General features: G+C 40.6%; 1 protein-coding gene across 3 annotated transcripts in view; it reads right to left on the bottom strand.

The window, feature by feature from the left end:
• Positions 1-4,305: 4,305 nt before the first annotated feature.
• LOC140200133 (high affinity cationic amino acid transporter 1-like) overlaps positions 4,306-26,555 on the bottom strand; it is a 79,283-nt gene continuing 57,033 nt past the window's right edge. For all 3 annotated transcript variants that reach the window (XM_072262963.1, XM_072262962.1, XM_072262964.1), the window contains 3 exons: positions 16,816-16,982; positions 16,619-16,727; positions 4,306-10,417 (listed from right to left, as the gene is read on the bottom strand). In XM_072262963.1, coding sequence (XP_072119064.1) covers positions 10,215-10,417; positions 16,619-16,727; positions 16,816-16,982 — 479 coding nt within the window. In that variant the 3' untranslated portion in view covers positions 4,306-10,214. The remainder of the gene's footprint in view (positions 10,418-16,618; positions 16,728-16,815; positions 16,983-26,555) is intronic.

The raw sequence follows: 26,555 nt of genomic DNA, 5'->3' as shown, positions 1-26,555 counted from the left end.
GGAGGCTGAGAAGGGTTACCAGTGAGGGAAAATGCTTTAAGTCGGAGCTCTCTGTACTCATCATCCCTCCTGCACTGCCTTACGTGCAGGCTAGCAGCCAAGGAAGGACATTCATATCAGATACCAGGCATCCTATTCCACACTGCATTCAGAGCACAGAGAACGATCTCCATACTCTCGCGTCATCCCCACCACTGATGCCTCGTGTAGGTGGCCACTCTTACCAGAGCTAACATTAACATTGTAAACACTCTACCAGTCAAACTCTGGACTGAATTCTCCTGTCTCTGTACATACATTGCTGCTGGGGTACTTGGCCGTACATCACTTCTTGCAGTAGCTCCACAGATACCCTGTTTGTCAATAGCCTTGTGGTGCAGGACCCTTATGCCCTTCTACATGAACATCATTTATGTTCTGTTCCACCAAACGGGTCACCTCGGATTTCTACCTCACCACTGTATGCGGAGGATCCTCCTCTGCATGGAGGAGACTCAAGTGAGAATAATGACACACGTTGAAACATGGGTGATGGGAAACATCTGCTAGCAGTGCTAATGAGGGAAGGGAATAGCAGTGCAGCAACTTTACAATGAATGTTTGAGGTAACTGGATTTCTGGAAACATGAGGAAATTCAGAGACTGGCCAGGAGGGATGATATTTTGGAGTAGACTTAAGACTGCAGATTCACAGATGGGACTAATATAGTGATCAGAATGGGTGAACCTTCCTGCAGTCGAGGTAGGAACAAAGGACTACACCCTTGCCCATTTCAACAGCAACTTCCAGCCATGTTTTCCTTCTGTTGGTATTCCTTTAGGACCACACAGCTCTCAACATTAGCATACCAATGCTATCCACATTTAGAACCTATTAAATAACGGAGGCTAGGTAGTGCACAGTGCCATCAGATGATGGACAGGAGAGGCCCATGTTAAAACTTGGCCCTAGAAGTGGTGACTCTGACCAAATTTAATCCCTTCTCAAATCATGCATTGCTAAAACCAAGTAGAGGGCTACAGCAAAAGTTCAAGGCACGATCCATTACTTCAATCCAGCCTGGTGCTTTAAGTCATTTGTGGACACGAGGCTCTCCAACACTGGAAATGTTGTCAGCTATCAAGGCACCAGGGACCAGAAAAGTGCTTTAATTACAAACTGTTTCTGTTCTGTGACAGGGTTTATCGATGCAGCAACTTGGAATCAGCAGTGAATTGTTTATTTGTTAACCACTGGGAACTAGGTAATCATATGCAAGTTAAACTGATATTTCTCAGCAATTTCAATATAGAGTCCTTTCTATTTTACAGGAGTGTAATTCTAATGACTATCCAAAAAATGTGTAATGTAACAAAAAATGAGTTATTTATAAAATCTACACTGGGTCTGTGTCCCGTGGACACACAAAACACGAGTTTGATATGTAGAATAATTAGTGTCATTTAGTTCTAGTGTTTAACTATCTGTGAATAATTTGTATTTATTTCTGACGGATTGTATGAGAATCGAGAGTGATACAGCACTGTAATGTGTATGTATACATGTTCTGACACAATAAAAGATGAAAGCATGCTAACTCCAGTCCTGAGGGTGGCGCTGTTTATGTTTGATGTGTTAAATGACAAACATCACGTAACTGAATGATTTGTAACTCATAAATCAGAGACCTCTGCTAAAATTACATTGGAAAATAAGTGATGGCATTCAGCTTTAAAACAAATCCTGTGAATAACTCATTCCCCAAACCCATTAACTGCCATTAAGATGGTCAGCTGCAAGTTAAAGATATCTTGTATGTGAGTAGATCCATAATATCCTTATAGCCAGTCCGGTATAAAGTCATCCACGTGACAATCTCAAACCAAACATTCATACTGCAGCCTTGGGGTCTCCCACCACATCTCCCTTTCTTCTCCACAGCAAAAGCACTGCATATACAGTGAAAGTCTAATAATCTACTATCTGCAGATGTATCTCTCCTACTGCCAAGCATGTCTACAGCAGACGCCATCTCCTTGGCCCTACTATCATTTGTGGAGCATCTGGACAGAAAACCCATTAACTATTGTTTATTGAGCTCAGTTCTGCCTTCAGCCCTGTAATTCCAAACAAACTCATCTTCCAACATGACTCTGACCAACAAACTGCAATCAGCAACATCTCCGGCACTATTTATCCTCAAATCTGATGCCCCATAAAGCTACATCCTCATCCCCCTACTTCCTATGCAAACACTTCTGTGTGGCCAGATTCTGCTTTAACTCCAGCTACAAGTTTGCAAATGATACCACCCTAGTGGGCCATATCTCAAATAACGGTGAGTCAAGAGTACAGGATGGAGATAGAGGACTTGGTGAAATGGTGCCACAATGACAATCTTCCCCCTTAATGTCGACAGAACCAAAGAACTAGCCATCGACTTGAGGGTGTGGTAGTTCACATGCTCGTTTGTATCAATGGCACTGAGATCAAGTGTTGAGAGCTTCACTTTCCGAGGCTTAAACATCTTTAACAGCCTGTGCTAGTCCAATCACGTAGATGCTACGGCCAAGAAAGCCCACCAGTACTTCTATTTCCTGGGAGGCTAAAGAAATTTGGCATTTCTCCTTCGACCCACATCAAATTATATCGATGGACTATGGAAAGCATCCTACCTACATGCATCACAGCTTGGCAAAGCAACAGCTCTGGCCAAGACTGCAAAAAAAAGTTGCGAACACAGATCAACACATCAAGGAAACCAGCCTCTCCTCCATGGACTCTTGTCTACACTTCTAGCTACCTCAATAAAGCAGCCAGATCACACCTATCCTGCACATTCTCTCTCCTATCTCCCATCAGGCGGGAAGTGCCAAAAATCTGAAAGCACTCACCGCCAGGCTCAAGGTAGCTTCTATCCCACTACTTATTAGTATGATAAGATGGATTCTTAACCTCACAATCTACCATGCTATGACCTTGCACCTCGTTTATCCGGACTAAAACAGTTACACTTTATTCTGCATTCTGTTATTGTTTTACCTTGTACTACCTCAATGCATTGTTGTAATAGATTGATCTGTATGAACAGTATGCAAGTTTTCAGTGTACCTCAGTACATATAGTGATAATAAATCAGTCTACCAATTGTTTGGAAACCCTCATGATTTCAGTATCTGGCTGACTAGGCTCCAGTTCCCACACCCCTACTAACACACTGTAGTCCCAGTTCCTACATTCCTTTTGAAATTAATAGGTTTGTTGAAAATTTTATTGTATACACCATTATTGACAATCATCACCCAACAGTCCAGAAAACCTACCAGTCCAGCAAAGGTCCACAGTGTACCAGATTAAGGGAGTTTTATTTTACAATTCATAAAACAACATAGAAATGTGTTCAGAGAAAACAGACCTAACCAGCATAGTAATAAGCACAATGATAGGATTCGTATCATATAGTTACCTTGCAGTAAATTCAAAGAAACATGACATTTTATGGTTGTTTTGATATTTGTCATCAATTGGATGATGCTTACCAATTTAGGTCAGTAAGACGAAAAAGCTGATTATGGACTTCAGGCAGGGAAAGGTGAAGGAACACATAACAATCCTCATAGACGGATCAGAAGTGGAGAGAGTGAGCAGTTTCAAGTTCCTGGGTCTCAAGATCTCTGAGGACCTAACCTGGTCCCAACATATTGATGCAGTTATAAAGGCAAGACAGCAACTACATTTCATTAGGAGTTTGAAGAGATTTGGTAGGTCAAAAATACACTCAAAAACTTCTGTGGATGTAGTGTGTTCAGCATTCTGACAGGCTGCATCAGTGTCTGGTACAGGGAGGCTACTGCACAGGACTGGAAGAAGCTGTAGAGGGTTGTAAATTTACAAAGTACCCAGGACATCTTCAAGGAGCAGTGTCTCAGAAAGGCAGTATCGATTATTAAGGACCTCCAGCACCCAGGGCATGCCCTTTTCTCACTGTTACCATCAGGTAGGAGATACAGAAGCCTGAAGGCACACACTCAGTGATTCAGGAACAGCTTCTTCCCCTCTGCTATCTGATTCCTAAATGGACAGTGAACACTAATGTATATTTTTAATATACATTATTTCTGTTTTTTTGCACGATTTTTAATCTATTCAATATACTTATACTGTATTTATTTTTTTTTCTTCTTCATCTATATTATGTATTGCATTGAACTGTTGCTGCTAAGTTAACAAATTTCACAACACATGCCGGTGATAATAAACCTGATTCTGATTCTTATGTTCAGCATGTGAATAATGTACGCCAAAAAAAAAATCATATGGCCAAGTTAGTTAAATTGTCATTTATTTACAATATGCAAGAACACAAAAGTCAGTAACAAATCTCCCAAACAATCCATTTGTTACAGATAAATGATGTATTTACTACGAGGCGAGTGGTCCTGGATTCGAGTCCAGCTGACTCCTTGCACGCTTTCCATCTGTGCTGGGTCGAGCATTCAGCAAGCAACTCAGCCTCGTTTAAAAAAAAGACAAAAATGCTAAAGAAATTAGCAAGGAACAACAATATTTACTATATGATGCTGAGGTTACTGAAAAAAGTTTAAATTTATGCATTTAACATATGGGAACTAAAGCAAATTGTGCCAGCCAATAATTTACTGAAAGGCAAAACAAAACATACAGTCAAGTATTTTTTTTACATAAATACAACTCCTGAATTGTAACTATGTACAGAAGACCCTCCCATTTTCCACTGAAATCACTAGGCTATTTACATGAAGTCACTAAACAATCAATGTTAAAAGTACAGTACCACATATTTAACCTTTGTTAGCCCGTGGATTAAAATAAAAACAAAAATCTTCGCGGTAATAACTGTTAAGATGGAATTAGATGAAATATGGAAAATAAACTAAGAATGATTACCTTAAGGTATTTGTAACAATTAATCCAGTAACAATTGTTATACTACAACAGTAAACTCCTTTGCACTCTGTGGTGAAGAGTGTTATTTGCGAATTATTTATCTGGTCCTAGAATTATCATAACACCAATATTACCTCAGAATTCATGACATAAAACATCTATGAACAGTGATTTCAGGTAAATAGCCTGGTACAGCCAACCTCAATTATTCAGAGGGCATTTGAAAAGAAGTATGATTTTGTGAACACTGGTCAAACAGTTATCGTTAAGAGAAAAGCTACTGTATTGCTGTATACAGAAACAGCCAAGTTGGTACTATAAGATGTTCCAGCTAATTATCAAAATATCTTGGGAGTGCAACATGAGAATAGACCTGAGACAGCCAAAGACCGATTATTTCCATGGCAGGGCACATAATCTAAAATTTGCACAAGCCCATTGGTTCTCATCATTTTAAGAGACCTGATAATCATCAGTGACATGTTGTCAATCCTTACTCAAACCAGCAGTCACAGCTTATTTTCCTCTTCCTTTTCAAGATTTGTTTTGAATTAGAGGAACTAAGCCTCGAAGATAACTATGCACAGCCTGATGAGTGGATGTACAGAAAACATTAAAACCTGATTCTTGAGTCAATTTCTCTTCCTGGCTGACCCACTGAATAGTTCCAGCATATTCCGTTTTTATTCCAGCTTTTAATATTTTTTAAAATATATTTTCATCTAATGTGAACAGACAGCAATTTGCACCTCTGTGAAGTGTGCACACTAGGACAAATGGGGCAGGATAGGATCAGGATATTTCCTGTTCATTTGTGTAGCTTTACCAAAGCAGCCCTTCCTATTCTCCTCCAACATTACGCAGGGAATGAAAGGGGAAACAATGCTGACACTATGACTTCCCACACCTTCTCCTCAACTCTATCCTACTTTGCAAACGGAAATATGCCTTTAATGCAAAATTGTTTCCATAAAATCAATAGTGACTCTTTCTATTGGGAAGGGGGTGGAATTGGGAGGAATATTTTCAACAAAGCACTTACTCCCTAAGCATCTCATTAAATTTGCAATGATATATCAGTGCACTGCTCTCCATTTATATATTTGGACTAATGGTACACTAGGATAAAGGAAGCTGATAAACCATGACATTCCCAGCTCATTTGGATGTTAATCATACTTCCGTATATGCTAGAAAAACATATTTTCATTTTTGATCTCAAAATTATATTCTCACTGAAACAAAAACTTTCTTGCCAAGTTTAATGGTGATTGAACAAGAAATCCTTTCACAGTATCTAGAAGTCAGTATCATTTTCTCCCTTTTAGTAGCTTCCCAGTAAAACCATAAAGCTGTACTGTGTTATATGTGGTGCCACTCAGAATACGTTAATGCTTAAGGCAAAACACAGCAACAATTTCAGGCTCTTCTAATGTAAATGTAGAGTTCAGCATCAAGCATAGCACTGCACCCTTTAGCTACATTAGGGATATCTTCAAATAATATTACATCACACTTGGGTTCTATTTTCCTCCCCTTTGAAGAATCTTATGCAAAGATTTTGTGCATTTAAACCCATCCCTGGGGAGACAGCAGATATATCCTGACATAAATGTGCGCAAAAAGCCGACGATAATTGTTACCTGTGTTATTCACCCGTGACTTACATCAGTTTTTGAAGATAAAATAACAAAAATACAAATAATGCGTGGGTCAAGTTGACTTGGCACCAATGACTAACCCTACATGCAAGACCCAACAGCTGTGATATCATAGTTTAATGTTTGATGTCATTTGTCTATTTTTAAAGCTTCAAAAATTCTAAAGGTATCTATTAAATCTGAGCCAAAGTGATGTAAACTGGACATAAATGCCAAATATGTTATCCAAGGCATTACGGTAATTCCCTGCACATTTTACATTTTAGTTGAGAAATCACATCCAGCTTATATAATAAAAGAGAAAACATAACTCTCCTTGCAAACAATTAAGCTTGAGTTCACTAATTTTGTGCACTAGAGAAATTGCTCACACCTTCTCTGGATGTACCACAGTGACTGACAATTACCACGGTGTCGTGGCATAGGAAACCCAAAGTGTGGATAGCAATCTGGCACCAACATGCACCCACTAGCTCTAGTATTGTTGATTGCCACCTCTCCTGATATCAAATACTTTCCCTTTTTTCCAAATACATATCCAGTTACCCAGCAGATGATGCTGTTATGTAAACCCTATGGAAATTATGTACACCTTATGGAAAAGAATTTCATGCTCCAATAGCTCACTATCAATGTAATTTCTCCCAAGCAATTTAAAACAATGGTCAGAGTTCTGACACCTTTGTCAACATCTTCCTCTACAGAAATAACTTAGTTTTTCTTCACTTCAGGATTCCAATACACTTCTTCTTTTCCATTTCTGCTGCAGTGCAAATAAATCTGATATTCTAACATCCGCAATTATAGCTTCCTATAGGTTCGCTAGATGAATCTACATTTAACTGTAAACGCTTTCTAGTAACAGGCTGCAAAATCTTGCACACTACCCCACGTGGCCTCACCATCACCTTGTTAAAATAGGGAAAAAAAATCAATTACTTACTATTTTAAACCCCATGTATAAAATATAAAATGCTAATTTAAAGATTTCATTGTCATTTCCTCTTTAACCTAACAAACCCTTCCTCCTGGTTCTTTGCCTCACTTTTAGACACCCATATTTCACATTATCAAAATACTTGTTTAAAAAGATTGGTCAATGTCTTATGGTGAAGTACAGTGAGGCATTTCTCCACTTGGGAGTGAAAACATCACCAGCTACATCATCACTTAAAACTAGTTTTTCCCAGATAATAGGGAAATCTCAGTGACCTTATACATCTCAATCATTTTATAATAATGGGGAATTAACTACCAGAGGTCTATTAATTTCATTATTTAAAACCTAGCTCCACTTGTCTTATGAATTTTCACAATTGATTCCACCAAAGCAGCTGCAAATTCCCTTTAATCATGCTTATATGACACAATTATAGGTTTAGGACCTGTAGTCTAGTTCTATATTCTATATTTACAGAAAACAACCCATGGGTTACAGCTGAAAATCTCAATATGAATTTGACAAACCTTTAGGTGCGTAATATAGTCGCCATGCTGTCACTTTTGAAGTCCATTTAATTCACTAATGCTTTTCAGAGAATGGAATCTAAAATCCTTGTGTGACTCTGGTATCAAATGAAGAAACTAGTTTTCAATACTCCTAATAAATTCACCCCAGTGCAACCCGACCCGAGAATATGATGCATCTCACACTGCAGCAGACACTTCAATGATTAAAATCATTCTAATACTCAGTGATGAGGAAATGGGATTTTATTAATGGCCATCCTTTGGGAGATTGCAACTCAAACTTCCCAGTATGCCGTCATGCTGAAAATTTCCTCTTTACCTTTCACTGCTAATAGAGCCCAGTTTTCATTAGGAGTTTAGTAGCTTGGCTTGTCAATGCCAACTAGTATACAATGTCTAATGTGGTGTCCATGAAACCCAAATGACGTGGGTGGTAATTTTATCAAGTTCTAAAATGTACAATAATCTGCCTTAATTCTGCTGCCATCAGATACTTTCAATAGTCAACTAACTACATGACCTGTTGTCTAGAGAAAGTGTATATGATATAGTATTGTGTGCATATTCTTTCCTTGTACTTTGATTGCATTCACACAAATACAAATCTGCAGCACCAGTGTGTACAAAGTAAAATTCCATTTCTTTCTGTATGCAGAAAGGCCGCATCTTCACTTTCAAAGCCTACACCACTAATAGGAAGAATATTCATGCAAATGATGCTTTAGCTTCATTTAAACGTAAAAGCCCAAGCTTCCCATTAACAGTGCCCACAGTTGTCCCTTCACTTCAAGACTTAGTCTGGTATATTTTGATATCACAAATGGTTAGTTACATTTTTGATAACACACATCATTCCAATAGCTTTTTCAAAAGGAATGCAAGCCAGCAAAATAAACTAGAAGATCTTTGTTCTAGATTTTTTTAAAATTTCTATTTGCTTGGTGAAAGCACTGTTCCTCACTGCATTACTGATTTGGTCGTAAACTTGTGAAACAATGCTTAAGAAACTATCAACCTTGAGATGCCTTTTCCATAATTTAGGTAAAATCAAAGGATACTCTATTCAATCCCCTTGAACTCTGTGGGAATTGCTTACACTTTCAATCTATCCAACAGGAACTCAAGCATACTGAGTTGTCAATATTGGATCAGATAATTATCCAGCTGATTTTAAAACTTATTACTATTAAAACTGCTAGTGCTTTTATTGAAATATGTTCTACAGAAGCCGCTCCTCTCTGGAGGAGAAATAATTGACGAGGCAGATCTGGAACCTGATTAGCTACATATAAAAACAAAACCTGCCTCTCTGTTAAACATATATACAAATGATTGGTACAATTAACGCACTGTAGGAAGAACAGTAATGGGATGACTTTATCCATCTGAACTTTGTTCCTACAGAAGAACATATAAAGACAATATAACATTCCCCACTGGAAATATTATCTATACCTCAACTACAAAATCAGAATCAATTATAGGGTTGACAAATGAAATTTTTAAAATCATGGCAAAAGTCTCACTTAGCAAAAGCACTGGCATCAGAATAATTCTCAGTTCTGTCTCCACACAATAGATCCTTTGCTTGATTACAATGTTTTTTTAAGTATTTAATTTAAAATAAAAATCAAAGGAATTAAAATTAAAGCAAAGGGCAGGAGGTAAGAGTGACACATTACGTCACTCAGTACCCTGTATTATAGTTCACGGAAATTTGTGCAACAGAGATTTTAAGCCTAGGGTAAAAATAGATACTATATTATGTACTAACAATTTTATTCTACAAGTGCTTACTTGACCAAGGAAAGCATTTCTTTTGGAAAAATATATATCCCTTACATTTTGTGTGCATAACCATGAGCTAAAAGTTCAGCATTCCCAGCAATACACATTGCTAATACCCAATAAATAGTTCTAAAACAAGTTATTCCTTTATGTGAATAATGCTTTCATTGTTTTGGAGATCCTAGGAAAATAGGGAATTGAAACAAATAGCAGCAATGCCACCTCAGCTCAACAGCACTCAAAACCCTCACCAGCATGTGCGAATAAAAAAACATACTCCCTCCCTACATGATGCAAATAGCAGTCGTTCAGCTGTGCTTTTAAAAAAAAAAGTAACATTCAAGTTAGATGCCAGACACGTATTTGGAAGAAAGTGAACTCGTATTGGTTTATACGTCATCCTCTCTGTTCCGAGAATCGGCAGCATACTCGTCGATATCGGGCAGGAAGGCTTCCTTCTCAGCAGGTACTGCTTCCCCATTCGGCGCACTCACTGTCTCCTTATAGACCCTTGAAGTTCTATCACCAGGGAGACTGGAAGAACTGGGCTCTGAGCTGTTTCGTATTCCATAAGCAAAATAAATAACACACCCTGTCAGGAAAAACAAAAGATAAAAAGGCTCTTATTTCAAATTTAACTGCATCCTGAAAATTGAACCATACAAGCAATAAGTCTCCCCTAACAATTTTAAAAAATCTGACAATTTCATTATCACAGCATTTCCAATGTTACAATTGGAAGATTTAAAATAAAAACTTGTTTGATAGACCTATAATCATACAAGACAGAAACAGGCCATTCAGCCTAATGTGTCTATGCTGGCAATCAAGTACCAGTCTATATGAATCCCATTTACAAACTCTTCCTCCACAGCCCTACCTGCAGCTCACAACAGCATTCATAACACTGACTCATCCTTACACTTATTACAAAAATTACCTTTCCCAATAAATAGTTCTAAAACTATTGCCATGACGATGCTGGAACTAGTTATTTTTGTGTGAGTAATGTAACAAGCTGCACTGGTTTTAAAACTTAGTCTTGCTGGCGACCTACTTCTGCCCAGTGCCAAGTTCAAACAATTTATTTGGCAACATCCTGATGCATATCATTATAACATACAATACTTATCGGAGTTTAGTCTTTCTACAGGTTTTGCGATTTTAGTTCTACCAACTGTGGATCTTACTACACTATAAAATTAATTCCGAGTACATGGATGTTATGAACAAGCCCAGCAGTGATTGCCCAGTTACCAGCTACTCTGAAGTGATGGATCTCGCTCATAATGGCTAGATACAAATAACACAATTTTGGAGTAGCCAAAAGTAGTACATGCAGAGTAGCATACAAAACTGGGTAAGAATAGACTTTCTTCCTACAAAGATGAGTGAGCCAGCCATATTTTTGTGCAACATTGCCAGTTTCATGATCATTATGTACATTGGCTTTCCAATTACAGATCTATTTAACTAGATTCAAGTTCAGTAGTTTAACATCTCCAGATCCATGTGTCCAGAATTATTAATTCAGCAGGTATAACAAATGGCACAGTACGAAGATAGATGTGCACACAAGGAAGAAAGAAATGGAAGAGGAGAGTTAGATCAATCAAGATGGCGGATGCCAAGAGCAAGTATTAGTAGAAGCCTTTGGATATGTAAACTGTTCCTGTTCTATTTTATGATCACAGTGCAAATAAATAACTCTTGTTACTCGATTCTATAAGGAACCGAGCAACGCTCACAACACGCTGGAGGAACTCAGCAGGTCGGGCAGCATCCATGGAAACGATGAGTCGACGTTTCGGGCCAGAACTCTTCGTCAGGACTGTAGAGGGAGGGGGCAGAGGCCCTATAAAGAAGGTGGAGGGAGGGTGGGAAGGAGAAGGCTGGTAGGTTCCAGGTGGAAAACCAGTAAGGGGAAAGATAAAGGGGTGGGGGAAGGGAGAAAGGGAGGTGATAGGCAGGAAAGGTGAAGAAGGAATAGGGGAAAACACAATGGGTAGTAGAAGGAGGCGGAACCATGAGGGAGGTAGTAGGCAGCTGGGGAAGGGGGCAGAGTGACATAGGGATAGGGAAAGGGAGGGGGAGGGAATTATCGGAAGTTGGAGAATTCTATATTCATACCAAGGGGCTGGAGACTACCTAGACAGTATATGAGGTGTTGCTCCTCCAACCTGCGTTTAGCCTCATCATGGCAGTAGAGGAGGCCATGTATGGACATATCCAAATGGGAAAGGCAAGCAGAGCTGAAGTGGGTGGCAACCGGGAGATCCTGTCTGTTGTGGCAGACGGAGTGGAGGTACTCGATGAAGCAGTCCCCCAATCTGCATCGGGTTTCACCAATGTAGAGGAGGCCGCACCGGGAGCACCGGATGCAATAGGTGACCCCAACAGACTCACAAGTGAAGTGTTGCCTCACCTGGAAGGACTGTTTGGGGCCCTGAATGGTGGCAAGAGAGGAGGTGTAGAGACAGGTGTAGCACTTGCTCTTACAGGGATATGTGCCAGGTGGGAGATCTGTGGGCAGGGACGTGTGGACCAGGGAGTCGCGGAGGGACCGATCCCTGCAGAAGGCAGAGAGAGGTGGAGAGGGAAAGGTGTGCTTAGTGGTGGGGTCCTGTTGAAGGTGGTGGAAGTTGCTGAGGATAACGTGCTGGATCCAGAGGCTGGTGGGGTGGTAGGTAAGGACAAGGGGAACCCTGTCCCTGTTGTGGTTGCGGGAGGATGGGGTGAGGGCCGAAGTGCGGGAAATGGAGGAGATGCAGGTGAGGGCATCATTGATGACAGCAGAAGGGAAACCACGATCCTTAATGAAAGAGGACATTTGAGATGTCCTGGAAAGGAAAACCTCATCCTCGGAGCAGATGCGGCAGAGACGGAGGAACTGGGAATAGGGAATGGCATTTTTGCATGTGGCGGGGTGGGAAGAGGTATAGTCGAGGTAGTTATGAGAGTCAGTGGGCTTGTAGAAGATGTCAGTGGACAGTCTGTATCCAGAAATGGAGACCGAGAGATCGAGACAGGGGAGAGAAGTGCCCGAGATAGACCAAGTGAATTTGAGTGCTGGGTGGAAGTTTGAAGTAAAGTGGATGAAATTGACGAGCTCAGCATGGGTGCAGGAAGCAGCACCAATGTAGTCATCAATGTACCGAAGGAAAAGTTGGGGAGCAGTACCAGAATAGGTTTGTAGCACAGACTGTTCCACATAACCAACGAAGAGGCAGGCATAGCTAGGGCCCATGCGAGTGCTCCCGGTGCAGCCTCCTCTACATCGGTGAAACCCAACGCAGATTGGGGGACCACTTCGTGGAGCATCTCCACTCCGTTCGCCAAAACAGACAGGATCTCCCAGTAGCCACCCACTTCAACTCTGCTTCCCACTCCCATTCAGATATGTCCATACATGGCCTCCTCTACTGCCATGATGAGGCTAAACTCAGGTTGAAGGAGCAACACCTCATATACCGTCTAGGTAGTCTCCAGCCCCTTGGTATGAGCATAGAATTCTCCAACTTCCGGTAATTCCCTCCCCCTCCTTTCCCCTATCCCTATATCACTCTGCCCCCTCCCCCAGCTGCCTACCACCTCCCTCTTGGTTTCGCCTCCTACTACCCATTGTGTTTTCCCCTATTCTTTCTTCACCTTTCCTGCCTGTCACCTTCCTGCCTCCCTTCCCCCACCCCTTTATCTTTCCCCTTACTGGTTTTTCACCTGGAACCTACCAGCCTTCTCCTTCCCACCCTCCCCCCACCTTCTTTATAGGGCCTCCGCCCCTTCCCCCTACAGTCCTGACGAAGGGTTCCGGCCCAAAACGTTGACTCATCGTTTCCACAGACACTGCCCGACCTGCTGAGCTCCTCCAGCGTGTTGTGAGTGTTGCTTTGACCCCAGCATCTGCAGATTATTTTGTGTGTATAAGGAACCGAGAGCACTTACACTTGGAAATCAGACTGATGTAGTACAAATTACAAATAAAGGTTCTGAATCCTACAGGGCCACTGGCTGACTTTATTCACAGTGCTTTTGGACAGGGAGTGCCACGATGAAGTAATGGCAATACCATTAACAGTCAGGATGATGACTGGTTTGGATGGGAACCTGGTCCCCAATACCTGCTGTCCGTTTCCTTCAGGATGGTACAGCATCCAGGTTTGGGACAAGCTGTAGAGTAAATCTCGAAGTGCACCAATATTTTTTTAAAGATGATATATACTCGGGTCATGGTGCAGCAGGAGGAGGAGTGAATATTTACAGTGGTCCTAGAAAGTTTGTGAACCCTGTAGAATTTTCTCTATATATGACCTAAAATGTGATTAGCTCTTCACGCAAGTCCTAAAACTAGATAAAGGGAACCCAGTTAAATAAATAACACAAAAAACATTATACCTGTTCATTTAGTTGAGAAAAATGTTCCAATATGACATGTGTTTGTTGGAAAAAGTATGTGAACCTTTGCTTTCAGTAACTGATGTGACCCATTTGTACAGCAATAACTTCAGCCAAAGTTTTCCGGTAACTGTTGATCAGTCCTGCACATCAGCTTGGAGGAATTTCAGGCCTTTTCCCCTTACAAAACTGCTTCAACTCTGGGATGTTCGTGGGCTTCCTTGCATGAACTGCTTGCTTCCACAACATTTCTACAGGATTAAGGTCAGGACTTTGACTTGGCCATTTCAAAACACAAATGTTCTTCTTAAACCATTCTGTTGTTGATTTACACTTGTTTTCTAGAACACTGTCTTGTTGCATCATCCAACTTCTATTAAGGACTGCTACCCTGACATTCTCCTGTAAAATGTCTTGACACAACTTTGAATTCATTGTTCCCTCACGATTGCGAGCTGTCCAGGCCTCAAGGCAGCGAACCATGATGCTCCTTCCACCATGCGTCACAGTTGGGATGAGGTTTTGGTGTTGGTGTGCAGTGCCCTTTTTCCTTCAAACACATCAATGTGCACTTCTGCCAAAAAGTTCAAGTTTTGCTTCATCTGTCCACAGAACATTATCCCAGAAACATTGTAGAAGGTCCAGGTGTGAGACGTGTTCTTTTTTAAAAAGAGAGCAGTGGTTTCCTCTGTGGTGTCCTTCCATAAACACCATTCTAGTTCAGTGTTTTTGTTATAGAGAATAACATGAATAGAGTTTAGCAAGTTCCGGAAATTTCTGCAGGTCTTTTGCTGTTACCCTTGGGGGAATAGCAACAGTACTGAGTTTCCTCCATTTGCAGACAGTTTCTTTTACTACGGACTGATGAACACTCAGGCCTTCAGAAATGCTTTTCCAGTCTTCTCCAGTTTCATGTATCTCTAAAATTCTTCTAAGGTTGTCTGAAAGTTGATTTGATCGAGGCATGGTGCACATGAACGGATCTTTCTTGAGAAGAGCAGACTCTGCCAGTAACCTGACTATGTGTCTTTTTTTTAAAAAAGAGGGCAGGGCACCTCTATAACCCAAACTTCCAAACTCATCTCATTGACTGGAACACCTGACTCTAAATAGCTTTTGTAGAAGGCATTACCCCAGAAGTTCACATACGTTTCCCCAACAAATACATGTAATATTGGACATTTTTCTCAATAAATAAATCAAGTAAAATGTTTGTGTTGTTTATTTAATTGGGTTCTCTTCATCTAGCTTTAGGACTTGCGTGAAGATCTGATCATATTTTAGGTCATATTTATGCAGAAATAGAAAAAAATCCTAGGAAATGGCCATCAATTAAACAGGCTGCTCTGTCCTGGAGGTGGCAGAGCTTGCTGAGTGACGTTGGAGCTGAACTCATTCAAGGAAATGGAGAGTATTCTGACACGCTCCTGACTTGTGCGTTGATGCAGGCGAGGAGCTCACTGCTAGTCACCCTGCCTCTGAACTGCTGCTGCAGAGGGAATCCGTAACCCTGTCTACCATGGCAAGGTGGAGCAGGACAATTGGCGAATATGCAGAATGAAATATGTGGGGCAAACTCAGGCCTACCAGAGGCAAAGTCAATGTGGGCAAGGACTAACACAAGAGATTCTGCAGATGCCTGAACTCCAGAGTAACACAAACAAAATGCTGGAGGAACTCAGCAGGTCAATCAGCATGTACTGAAAGGAATAGAGTGGATGTTTCAGGCCGAGACCCTTCATCAGGACGCTTTGTGCCCATACCTCCCATCACCGAGTTGGTGGGCAACAACTTTAACCCACTTGCAGACCCATAAATGGCTCAGTGCTGCAGAGCTTTTGACAATCAGTGTAGCCCCTGCCCTGCTGAGGGTGCAAGTGCAAAACATTTTGGTGTTGGAATCTGTTCATGCAAGTGATTGGGTGTGACTTTAACTTAGTTAGGTGGACACAACTGATCCAAATGCACTCCTTAAAGAAAAGCAAGGCTAGTGGCTGAACAAACATTTATCCCTCAATCAATGTTACCAACGTAAGAGCAACTTCTCATTTTCCTCAGTCTTCTTCTTGACATAACCACAAAACAAAACGAAGAAACTTCACAAAATATTTAATTGTTTACATAGGTGACCCCATTTGATAACAAAAATTTGCCCTTATAGAATTCACTAATTACTATCAAAATTTTTGAAATATGGAATACTCTGCCATTGAACCAGAAAAAAAAAAGTTGCCCCCAACTCACATTTCCTGATGCATGCACAATGACATGACTTCATATCAGGAGAATCACGTCAACAGACCATTTTATATGAATGCAACCACCACCTCTCAATAGCACAAGGGTCATCTGCAAAATAGTGAGAAAAGCAATCTAAAGGTACAAATCTTTTCTTCCTCACCTATTACCATCCAGATAGCAAAGCGTATCCAAGTGCCCCTGTCCAGCTGCATCATTAGGTACACGTTCACAAGAATGCTCACAACAGGTAAACAGGGCAACAGAGGAACCTGAAAATCCCAATGAAATACACACAAAGTTAATTCAGAGAAGTCAGTCATGTGACAAGCTGTAACAGAAGAAAATCAGGAAGCTCACCTTAAATGAGAGTACTGCTTTACTTTCTGGTTGTCTCCAAATTATGGCAGTGAAAAACATGCAGAGCAGAATCACTGCAAGCAACAAGCATATGGACCAGGATTTCCTCTCCAACAAAGCATCTTTTGTATAAACAGTCAACAAGCAAAATATCAGGATGAACAACCCTGTAACAGAAAACACTGAGTATTATTGTTTGATGGATTTTGGGGTTTAAGTCCAAGATTATTTTAGAAGTCATTAAAGAGGCATAAAACCTACTGCCTCACACTCGTTTTATTAAAGGTTGACAGAACAGTACCAGAGATCTACTCCCTGAAGAAAAGAGGAAACCCAAGATGGCGCCCGGTACAGCTACTTTTATACCCAAAGATGAGAAATGTTTCATTTACATCCACAGATAACAATAAATCAATCAGAAAATATTCATTTCATACCAGAGTAAAAATTAACCAATGAGGAAACATCTATTAATTTAATGAAGAAATTATACTTTGTATGCCCACTAGAGGCTTAGTAAACTACCATGCATATTACAGCCACTAGGAATTATAGTGAACAGTTACTTGCATGCAAAATTATATAAAATACAAGCAGATAATTGTTAAACTAAAAAAATGACAATTAAACAATCAGATACTCAATCCCCCCTTTGATTCATGTTTAGAATCATTCAAAGGCAGAAAAAACTAGTATGCCACATCTAAAGTAATCAAAAAACTACATAGGTTATGAAGTATCAAAGAGAATATATATTCTTCAAAGTATAGTCATAAGATTATGTCATTATTAGGCAGATTAGTAGGCACACGTGTGAATTCTAACTATTTTATTAATGATTGTCTTTAGACAAGTAAAAAGGATGTAAATTGTGAAGAGACACATTAGTATGAATATTATGACTCATGATATTGAGTAGCCCCAGCCTCCGTGACTTGAATGAATCAAATTAAAGAAATCCCATCTATCAGATTGATGTACTTCAGCTGTTTCCTTACAAATATTATGATCAGCCAAATCAGTTATGCCTTCAGAGTCGTCAGGAGTGTATGTACAAGCTCCTTGCCTATAAATGCACATTTCCAACAGCTAAGATCTAATGCCACACAGTTTTGAAGAGGCATCTAACACATGGCAATCATTTCTGTTGTTGCCTTTCCCAAGGCTTCTGCAGTGTCACTGCTCACCCTTTTTAAGACTGCAGCAATACTTTAAATCTCTCTTATACTCCCTCCAACATCATAAAATGGGAATGAAATTGATGCAAAATGATCTCCTTTTGAAACGTCTTGCTTACTTCTAGAATCTGGAAGTAAAGGTGTGTGTATATGTTTCATGGCGGGAAAGACATACCCTAAGTAACAAGAACCTGGAAGGGAGGAGTAGGCTCCATTTCCACACATAAAGTATAGGTACATATTCCATGAACATAGACCATCTCTTATTACTTTGTTGGACTGTAATAATTTTCTGATCGTCAATAATACAAGTATACATTATTAGTCATCTCAACTGGCACAAAATGAATTAGGAAAATTGGCAAAAACCTAACAACAGATATTAAAATAAACTTCATAATGTCCAGTAGTTGTCGACTTTGCTCCAAGACTTCTGGCTGGTTAGTGATTTGTTCACTGTAGCCCAACAATGTAGGTACTGTAGCTAAGATGTTACTAGCACAATAACTACAGTACTTACTGCTCTCGTCAGATACCATTTTAGCTCATTGGTAGTTAACAGCACTTGATAAGGACCTTCCCATCAGCTCACAGTGGTTTCTTAATCAGGACCCACTTGCCAGGAATCAGGGTGTGCCCTCCTTCTGTTGGATCACTCGAAATGGCTGAAACCCAGACTGTACAGCTTGGGTTAATTTCACACAATGTTTAACCAAACAGTCTGCCATAATGTGTATATTAGCTTCCCTGAGATCGCAGACGTCTGGCAGAGACATAGGACATCCTGTTACCACCTTGAATGGACTTAGTTCAGCTGTTTTATTTGGGGTTGCTCCAATGCTACAAGACCATAGGAAGAGCCGTAGGTCATGATACACCTTCCTCTTCATACTTAGTCAATCATTGTTTGATGATTCCATTTGACCTGTCCTGATGACTCTGGGTGATGTGGACAATGAAAAGACAGTTCAATGTTCATCAGTCAACATAATTCCTGACAAATACTCCCAGTGAAAAATGTTCCTTGGTCAGAAACAATGTGACATATAGTCCTTGATCAGAGTTTTTGCTGTGTGTGTATGGCAGTGACTATCCTTGCTGGAAAGCTTTCACCCATCTTGAAAACTTGTCTACTATTACCACTACTTCTGAGTATCATTTGCACTTTGTAAATGTACTAAATGGACCTGGCGGGGTAGGAGCACTCAAGTCTGATAGCTTTTCCACTGCTCCACAATTTGTTTTCTGGCATGTCACGCATCTTTCAAAGATTTGTCAAGCTTGGGCCCTGAACTTTGGATTCCACCACCACTGGGATAATCTGTCCATCATCTTTTGCATTCCAATGTGTCCCGGGGAGTGTAGTTGCTGTGCCAGATAAAGGAAGCAGCTCAGTTGGAGCTACTAGTCTATGTACAGTGCCATATCTCCATACACCATCATTGTTTAACCTCTCACCATTCTCCATCCAGAACCACTTTTCCTATCTGGGGCATCTCTCGGATATCTTGTATGTTCATCTGCGATACACAGTTTAACTTTTGTTTTTATAGTTCCAGCTGTAGGGTTCACTGCAGATGTTCTTGATGCTCCCTTTATTCCTTCCCATGCTGCCTTTCTTACAATTTCATCCACGAATGTACTTCCACAGCTTTCCACTGCAGTAATTTTGGAGTAGCTTTTACACTTTAATACTGATGGCAGTTGTATGGCATCCTTAAGTTCTTGTATTAGTTGGCCATTCTTCATTGGATTTCGTATAGCCATTAGAAATCCTCTCTGTCTCCACAAGTTTCCAAAGTCATGAACAACTCCAAAAGCACATGGAGAATCAGTGTAGACATTAGTTGATCTTCCCTCTACCAATGCACGGGCTTCACTCAAAGCTTTTACTTCTCCCTGTAGCTTGGAGGCCATGCTTCTTGACGCCAGTACTTCAGTTTCAGAAATCACCATTCGAATTCCTGCCTCAGTCACTGAGGAACCATCAGTGTACAGAATCAGAGGTTTCGTTCAGTAATAACCAGCAGGATTTTGTCTGTCTCCAAGTTCTTGAATTAAAACTGCCATCATGTGTTTCTCATTGACATACAGGGTAAATGATTTAACTGCATCAGGGATTATCAGCAGGTGCAGGACACAATGTCACCTTTAAAGTTTGAAATGCTTCCAGTTGTTCAATAAGAGTTACAGTCTGGGCACTTATTCCTTCAGTAGATTGCTGAGTGATTGATGAATAGTTGATGGATCTACCACTAGTTTGTCAATACAGTGACTAGCAATGGTTTCATATCTACTCCTGTGTGTCTTCACTAGTGGAGCAAGCACTGACATAACTTTTCTATTGTTCCATCACTACCGTTCCAACTTGAGTCGCAAGGGGCCGCTGTAGAGTTCATGTCACGTCCATCCTGTAATTCCTTGGAGTTCAGGTGGTGTCCTTGTTCCTAAGTCTGCCCGACGTGGGCTGTAATTCTTCAGGCAGAGCTACAGAAGCAGGAGTTGCCCTGGGTAGAGCGCCAGCAGTAGAGTCACTAGCAGGACTGCCTACCTGAAGGCACAGCTGCACTCTCCACTTCTTTCAGTTTGCTTTGAAACTCCACACAATGCACATTGTGTTGTTCTTTCGCTCATTCGCTTAATGCAAAGATTTACTCTTTAGACTTTTACTGTCTCTACCACGCTGTTTTTGAAGTTTATCGCAAGGTTTCCATTTCTTTCGATTAGTAAAAGACTATACTCCTTCCGTTAACTCTTTCAATTGCTCACACATTTGATAAAACCGACCATTCGGTCTTATCTCCGTATCAGCAGCAGGTATTTTCCGTCTCTTATCACATACTTGCACAGTATCATCTAGGAGCCAGGTTTCATTAGATTCAACACTGATTTATTTCATTGGGATTCTTTCCAATAATTTTATCAAACTTAAATGCTTCACTTAGGGAAGTTTCACGACTTTGCCATTGCTATGATTCAACCTTAATTGGTACGTACTTTTTATTAATTTGACAATCTCAAAATTTTAATAGTTTTCAGCCGGAAATTTTAACAGGTTGGCCTGTAACCCGAATTTAATTACTTTCCCAGACTCTGCTAGCTTGCACCTATTTGAAAGTTCTCTCACGCACTCCACTGGCTCATACGAATGTATTATCTTTTTATCTGTGCTCCATTGCTTCTGCGTATTTAATAACTGACCCTCTACCAGCTTGCATATTTAGTCCACACTCTCCCGGTTTTGCACTTGAAGAAGAGAGAAACTAAAGACGTCGCCCAGCATAAAACAGCTACTTTTATACACAAAGATAAGAAAAATTCCATTCAAATTCAGATAATAACCCAATTAGAAAATACTCATTCAATACTGCAGTAAAAATTAACCAATTTAAAAACACTTATTCGCTTAATGAAGAACAAAACAGCTAAGAAGCTTCCCGAATTATACTTCATATAACCACTAGATTAAATTTAATAACAGTTATTAAACTGTTATGCACACTAAAGCCACTAGGAATCATGGTAACACACATCAAAGTTGCTGGTGAACGCAGCAGGCCAGGCAGCATCTGTAGGAAGAGGTACAGTCGACGTTTCAGGCCGAGACCCTTCGTCGGGACTAACTGAAGGAAGAGCTAGTAAGAGATTTGAAAGTAGGAGGGGGAGGGGGAGATCCAAAATGATAGGAGAAGACAGGAGGGGGAGGGATGGAGCCAAGAGCTGGACAGGTGATAGGCAAAAGGGGATACGAGAGGATCATGGGACAGGAGGTCCAGGAAGAAAGACGGGGGGTGGGGGGGGGGGACCCAGAGGATGGGCAAGAGGTATATTCAGAGGGACAGAGGGAGAAAAAGGAGAGTGAGAGAAAGAATGTGTGCATAAAAATAAGTAACAGATGGGGTACGAGGGGGAGGTGGGGCCTTAGCGGAAGTTAGAGAAGCCGATGTTTGCATAAACATAAGTAACAGATGGGGTACGAGGGGGAGGTGGGTGCATAAAAATAAGTAACAGGTGGAATCATGGTAAGTAGTTATTTGTATATAAAATACCAGCAGATAATTCATTATTAAACTGCAAAAAAAATGACAATTAAACAGTTGGATCCAACATGTTATTCCTTCTGTGAAGTTGTTCGCAGAAAACTTGTGCAAGTCTCCTTTCCTGATTTGGCAGGCAAGAGGTTTTAAAAATGCAAACACGGGAAAATCTGCAGATGCTGGAAATTCAAGCCACACACAAAATGCTGGTGAACGCAGCAGGCCAGGCAGCATCTGTAGGAAGTACAGTCAACATTTCGGGCCGAGACCCTTCGTCAGGACTAATGGAAAGAAGAGATAGTAACAGATTTGAAAGTGGGAGGGGGAGTGGGAGATCTGAAATGATAGGAGAAGACAGGAGGGGGAGAGATGGAGCCAAGAGCTGGAAAGTTGATTGGCAAAAGGATACAAGACTGGAGAAGGGAGAGGATCATGGGACGGAAGGCCTTGTAAGAAAGAAAGGGGGAGGGGAGCACCAGTGGAAGATGGAGAACAGGCAAGGAGTTATTGTGAGAAGGAAAGAGAGAAAAAAATAATAATAATAAATAATAAATTAGGGATGGGGTAGGAAGGGGAGGAGGGGTGTTGACGGAAGTTAGAGAAATCAATGTCCATGCCATCAAGTTGGAGGCTACCCAGACGGAATATAAGATGTTGTTCCTCCAACCTGAGTGTGGCTTCATCCCAACAGTAGAGGAGGCCGTGGATTGACATATCAGAATGGGAATGGGACGTGGAATTAAAATATGTGGCCACTGGGAGATCCTGCTTTCCCTGGCGGACAGAGTGTAGGTGTTCAGCGAAACGGTCTCCCAATCTGCGTCGGGTCTCACCAATATACAGAAGGCCACACCGGGAGCACCGGACACAGTATATCACCCCAGCAGACTCACAGGTGAAGTGTTGCCTCACCTGGAAGGACTGTCTGGGGCCTTGAAAGGTGGTGAGGAAGGAAGTGTAAGGACATGTGTAGCACTTATTCCGCCTACAAGGATAAGTGCCAGGAGGGAAATCGGTGGGAAGGGATGGGGGGGACGAATGGACAAGGGAGTCGCGTAGGGAGCGATCCCTGCAGAAAGCAGAAAGTGTGGAGGGGAGGGAAGGGTGTGCTTGGTGGTGGGATCCTGTTGGAGATTGTTTGCTACTTTGGAAGCCATAACAGCTTCCTTTAAAAAAAATCACAATTAGTGTCTTATTGTTACAGTCTTACCGTTAATTCCCAAGCATTTGTCCCTCTCAAGGTTAACAAATTAGCATTTTGGAGCCACCCAAAACATTTCCCACAAATTAGATTAAGTCCTAATTTGTAGATGTGTCACCCTGTTCTCGATTCCATTGAGTGGCAGCAACTGACCGCCATTTTACATTCACTTTGAACAACTTGGTAACTCACTCCTTGATCTAATATTCATTAAAAATAAACAAAGGCTTTCCTAGCTTCTCATCAAAGACTTCACAACTGTCTTCCTGACTTGACTTCCCCTAAAACCAGTAACCTTCCACAAAACAGAAACTTGATATCAAAAACGTGCTTCAAAAGGGGATGTGACCAGCTCTTTCAAAGATAGAGCTATAGGCCTCTGTATGTTACTTGAAATAATGACAACCTATTATCTTTATCTGTAAACAAACTTTTGATGACTTGCATACTGGTATTCAGATATTATGTTTCCCCCTCACAATCACTGACTCTATTTGCCTTTCTTGGGTAATGTTTATAAAATCATAGTTTACAAATGTATCCTATAAATTTCAGCATATTTTCAGTTATTAAAGAGTCTATTTTATACCACGGAACTCACACACACGTCCCTTCAATGAAAATCAGATCAACATTTCCATTTTGCTTATTCACTGACACACGCGGTGTACACACAGTTCTGTCAATTTCATGAAAGCATGAATTTCAAGAATCAATTTTCAAAGCAAAATACATCAAGTGAAAACAAGTGTTTGGTTTTCAGAGCTTCAACTGTAAACTGGACTGTCCTTTTTGCATTTCCTTTACTTTCTCCACTATAAACAGCTTGCAAAACTCATTTTTTTAAAAATCAAAGCTCCTCTGATCACTTCATAAAATTTATTGTCATTTCTTAAAGAAGTTAAATCATTTTAAAAATTGAATTGCTTAAACTAATTCCCGACTTAAATAGCTGTAAGCATTTATTTTAAAAAATCAAAATGAACGTTGACTTTCTTTCTCACAAAACTACCTGCTCCAAAATTTACTCACGATCCTTGGGCTCCAATGTTAACTCAAAAAATTAATGACAATAAGGAATATCCAACCTTTTTAAAACTAGAATTAAAAGCCAATTTCAGCATATCTTAAGAACAGCTCTCTTCCTCTTCTGCTCCCTTCTTAACATATGTACAAGACTTTTTTTTTTCTCTTTTTCACAACCAATTCATTGAGAACATATTTTTCCCAGGAGTGCTGGATTGCATGATTTTATCAGCTAAACATGAACCCAAAGCCACTTAGATTAAGGGAGCTAGGGCTTTACTCTTTGGAGAGAAGGAGGATGAGAGGAGACATGATAGAGGTGTACAAGATAATAAGAGGAATAGATAGAGTGGATAGCCAGCGCCTCTTCCCCAGGGCACCACTGCTCAATACAAGAGGACATGGCTTTAAGGTAAGGGGTGGGAAGTTCAAGGGGGATATTAAGAGGAAGGTTTTTTACTCAGAGAGTGGTTGGTGCATGGAATGTACTGCCTGAGTCAGTGGTGGAGGCAGATACACTAGTGAAGTTTAAGAGACTACTAGACAGGTATATGGAGGAATTTAAGGTGGGGGCTTATATGGGAGGCAGGGTTTGAGGGTCGGCACAACATTGTGGGCCGAAGGGCCTGTACTGTGCTGTACTATTCTATGTTAAACATTTGAATATTAAGAACTTCCTGCCTGGAATGAGTCTGGTGCTAAGAGCTTGCAGTCTGCACAGGTAGTACTTCCTGCACAGCAACAGCTAATAAACAACTGGTACAATTTAAATGAAGAGCGGCTTAGAATTCTGCACAACAGAATCTTATAAGAATAACAGCTTTTGTTCTCTTATTGAATAAACTGTAAAACAAATGATTGTTTCCAGACTTGTATTTTCAAATACTGTTTCAAAGTCAAATCGCCTTTGGGGGGAAGCAGCTACCTACTTTGTGCTGGATGTGGAGGATGAAAGATATCGTATACTGTTTCTGAAATGCAAGAGTAAAGGAATAGATTGACTGGAAGTTGGCAGCTTCAAGTAAATTTGAGCCCATGTCACAGGACATTTACTCTTGGGAGAAGGGACAATGAATACTGTGTTCAGAAGTATCATAAATACCTTAAATTACAGCCTGGTATGGGAACATCAATGCCTTGCAGTGGAAAATGGATTCAGCTCAGTACATCACAGGTAACACATTGTGAAATATTGCTGTAGAAAAGCAGCATCCATCATCAAAGCTCCTCAGCACCCAGGCCATGCTCTTTTCTCACTACTGCCACCCGGTAGAAGGTACAAGTGCCTCGGGTCTTGCACAACAACACTCATTCTATTTCTGGTGTTCCCATCAACAAATGATCTCACTTTAACGACTCCTTATTTCGTGCTCCTGTTATTCATTGCTATTTGTATTTGCATTTGCACAGCTTCTTGTTTTCTGCGCTCTCGCTCTTTCATTGATCCTGTTTACAGTTCCTGCTCTATAGGCTTGCTGAGCATGCTTGCAGGAAAACAAATCATATGCAGTGATATATATGTACTCTAATAATAAATTTTTCTTTGAAACAGCTGCTCCAGAGATACTTTATCCCTTACGCCAATCTGTAATAATGAAGTTACAAAAACCATACAGTACAGGAACAGGCTCTTCAGCCCTCATAGCTAACCCCACCGCAATGCTCATCCAAACTTATCCATCTGTTCTATATCCATGCGTCTAAATGCCTCAAACATTGCTATCAATCTGCTTCTACCATCTCACATGGCAGTGCATTCCAGACACCTACCACTGTATCAAAAATAAAACAGCCTCACCAATCTCCTTTAAAGTTTCTCCTCCTCACCTTAAGCCAACAACCTTTCAGTATTTGACATTTCTACCCTGAGAAAAGAATCTTGTGTACTTCTATTAGGTCACCCCTCAGCCTCCAACACTCCAACGAAAACAAAGTCTGCCCAACTTCTCCTTGTAGCTAGCTAATACACTCTGTTCATGCAAAGATCCCAGTGAACCACTTTTACACCCCCTGCAGAGCCTTAACATCTTTCCTACAATGCAGTAACTGGAAAAACACACAATACTCCAAAAGCAGCCCAATCAACATTTTAAAACAGCTGCATCATGACTTGCCAAGTTTTATACTCACTGTCCTGAGCTATGAAGTAAAGCAGGCCAAATACTTTCTTTACCATCCTATCCACTTGCGTTGCCATTTTTAGGAAGCTATAGTCTTGCACAAGATCCCTCTGTACACTGACACTCCAAGGTCCTGTCAGTTGCTATACAACTTCTTTTTGACTTGACCACCAAAAAT

Source organism: Mobula birostris, chromosome 7, assembly GCF_030028105.1.
Source record: "Mobula birostris isolate sMobBir1 chromosome 7, sMobBir1.hap1, whole genome shotgun sequence".
Classification (NCBI taxonomy): Eukaryota; Metazoa; Chordata; class Chondrichthyes; order Myliobatiformes; family Myliobatidae; genus Mobula; species Mobula birostris.
This window is presented reverse-complemented; position numbering and strand designations above follow the sequence as displayed.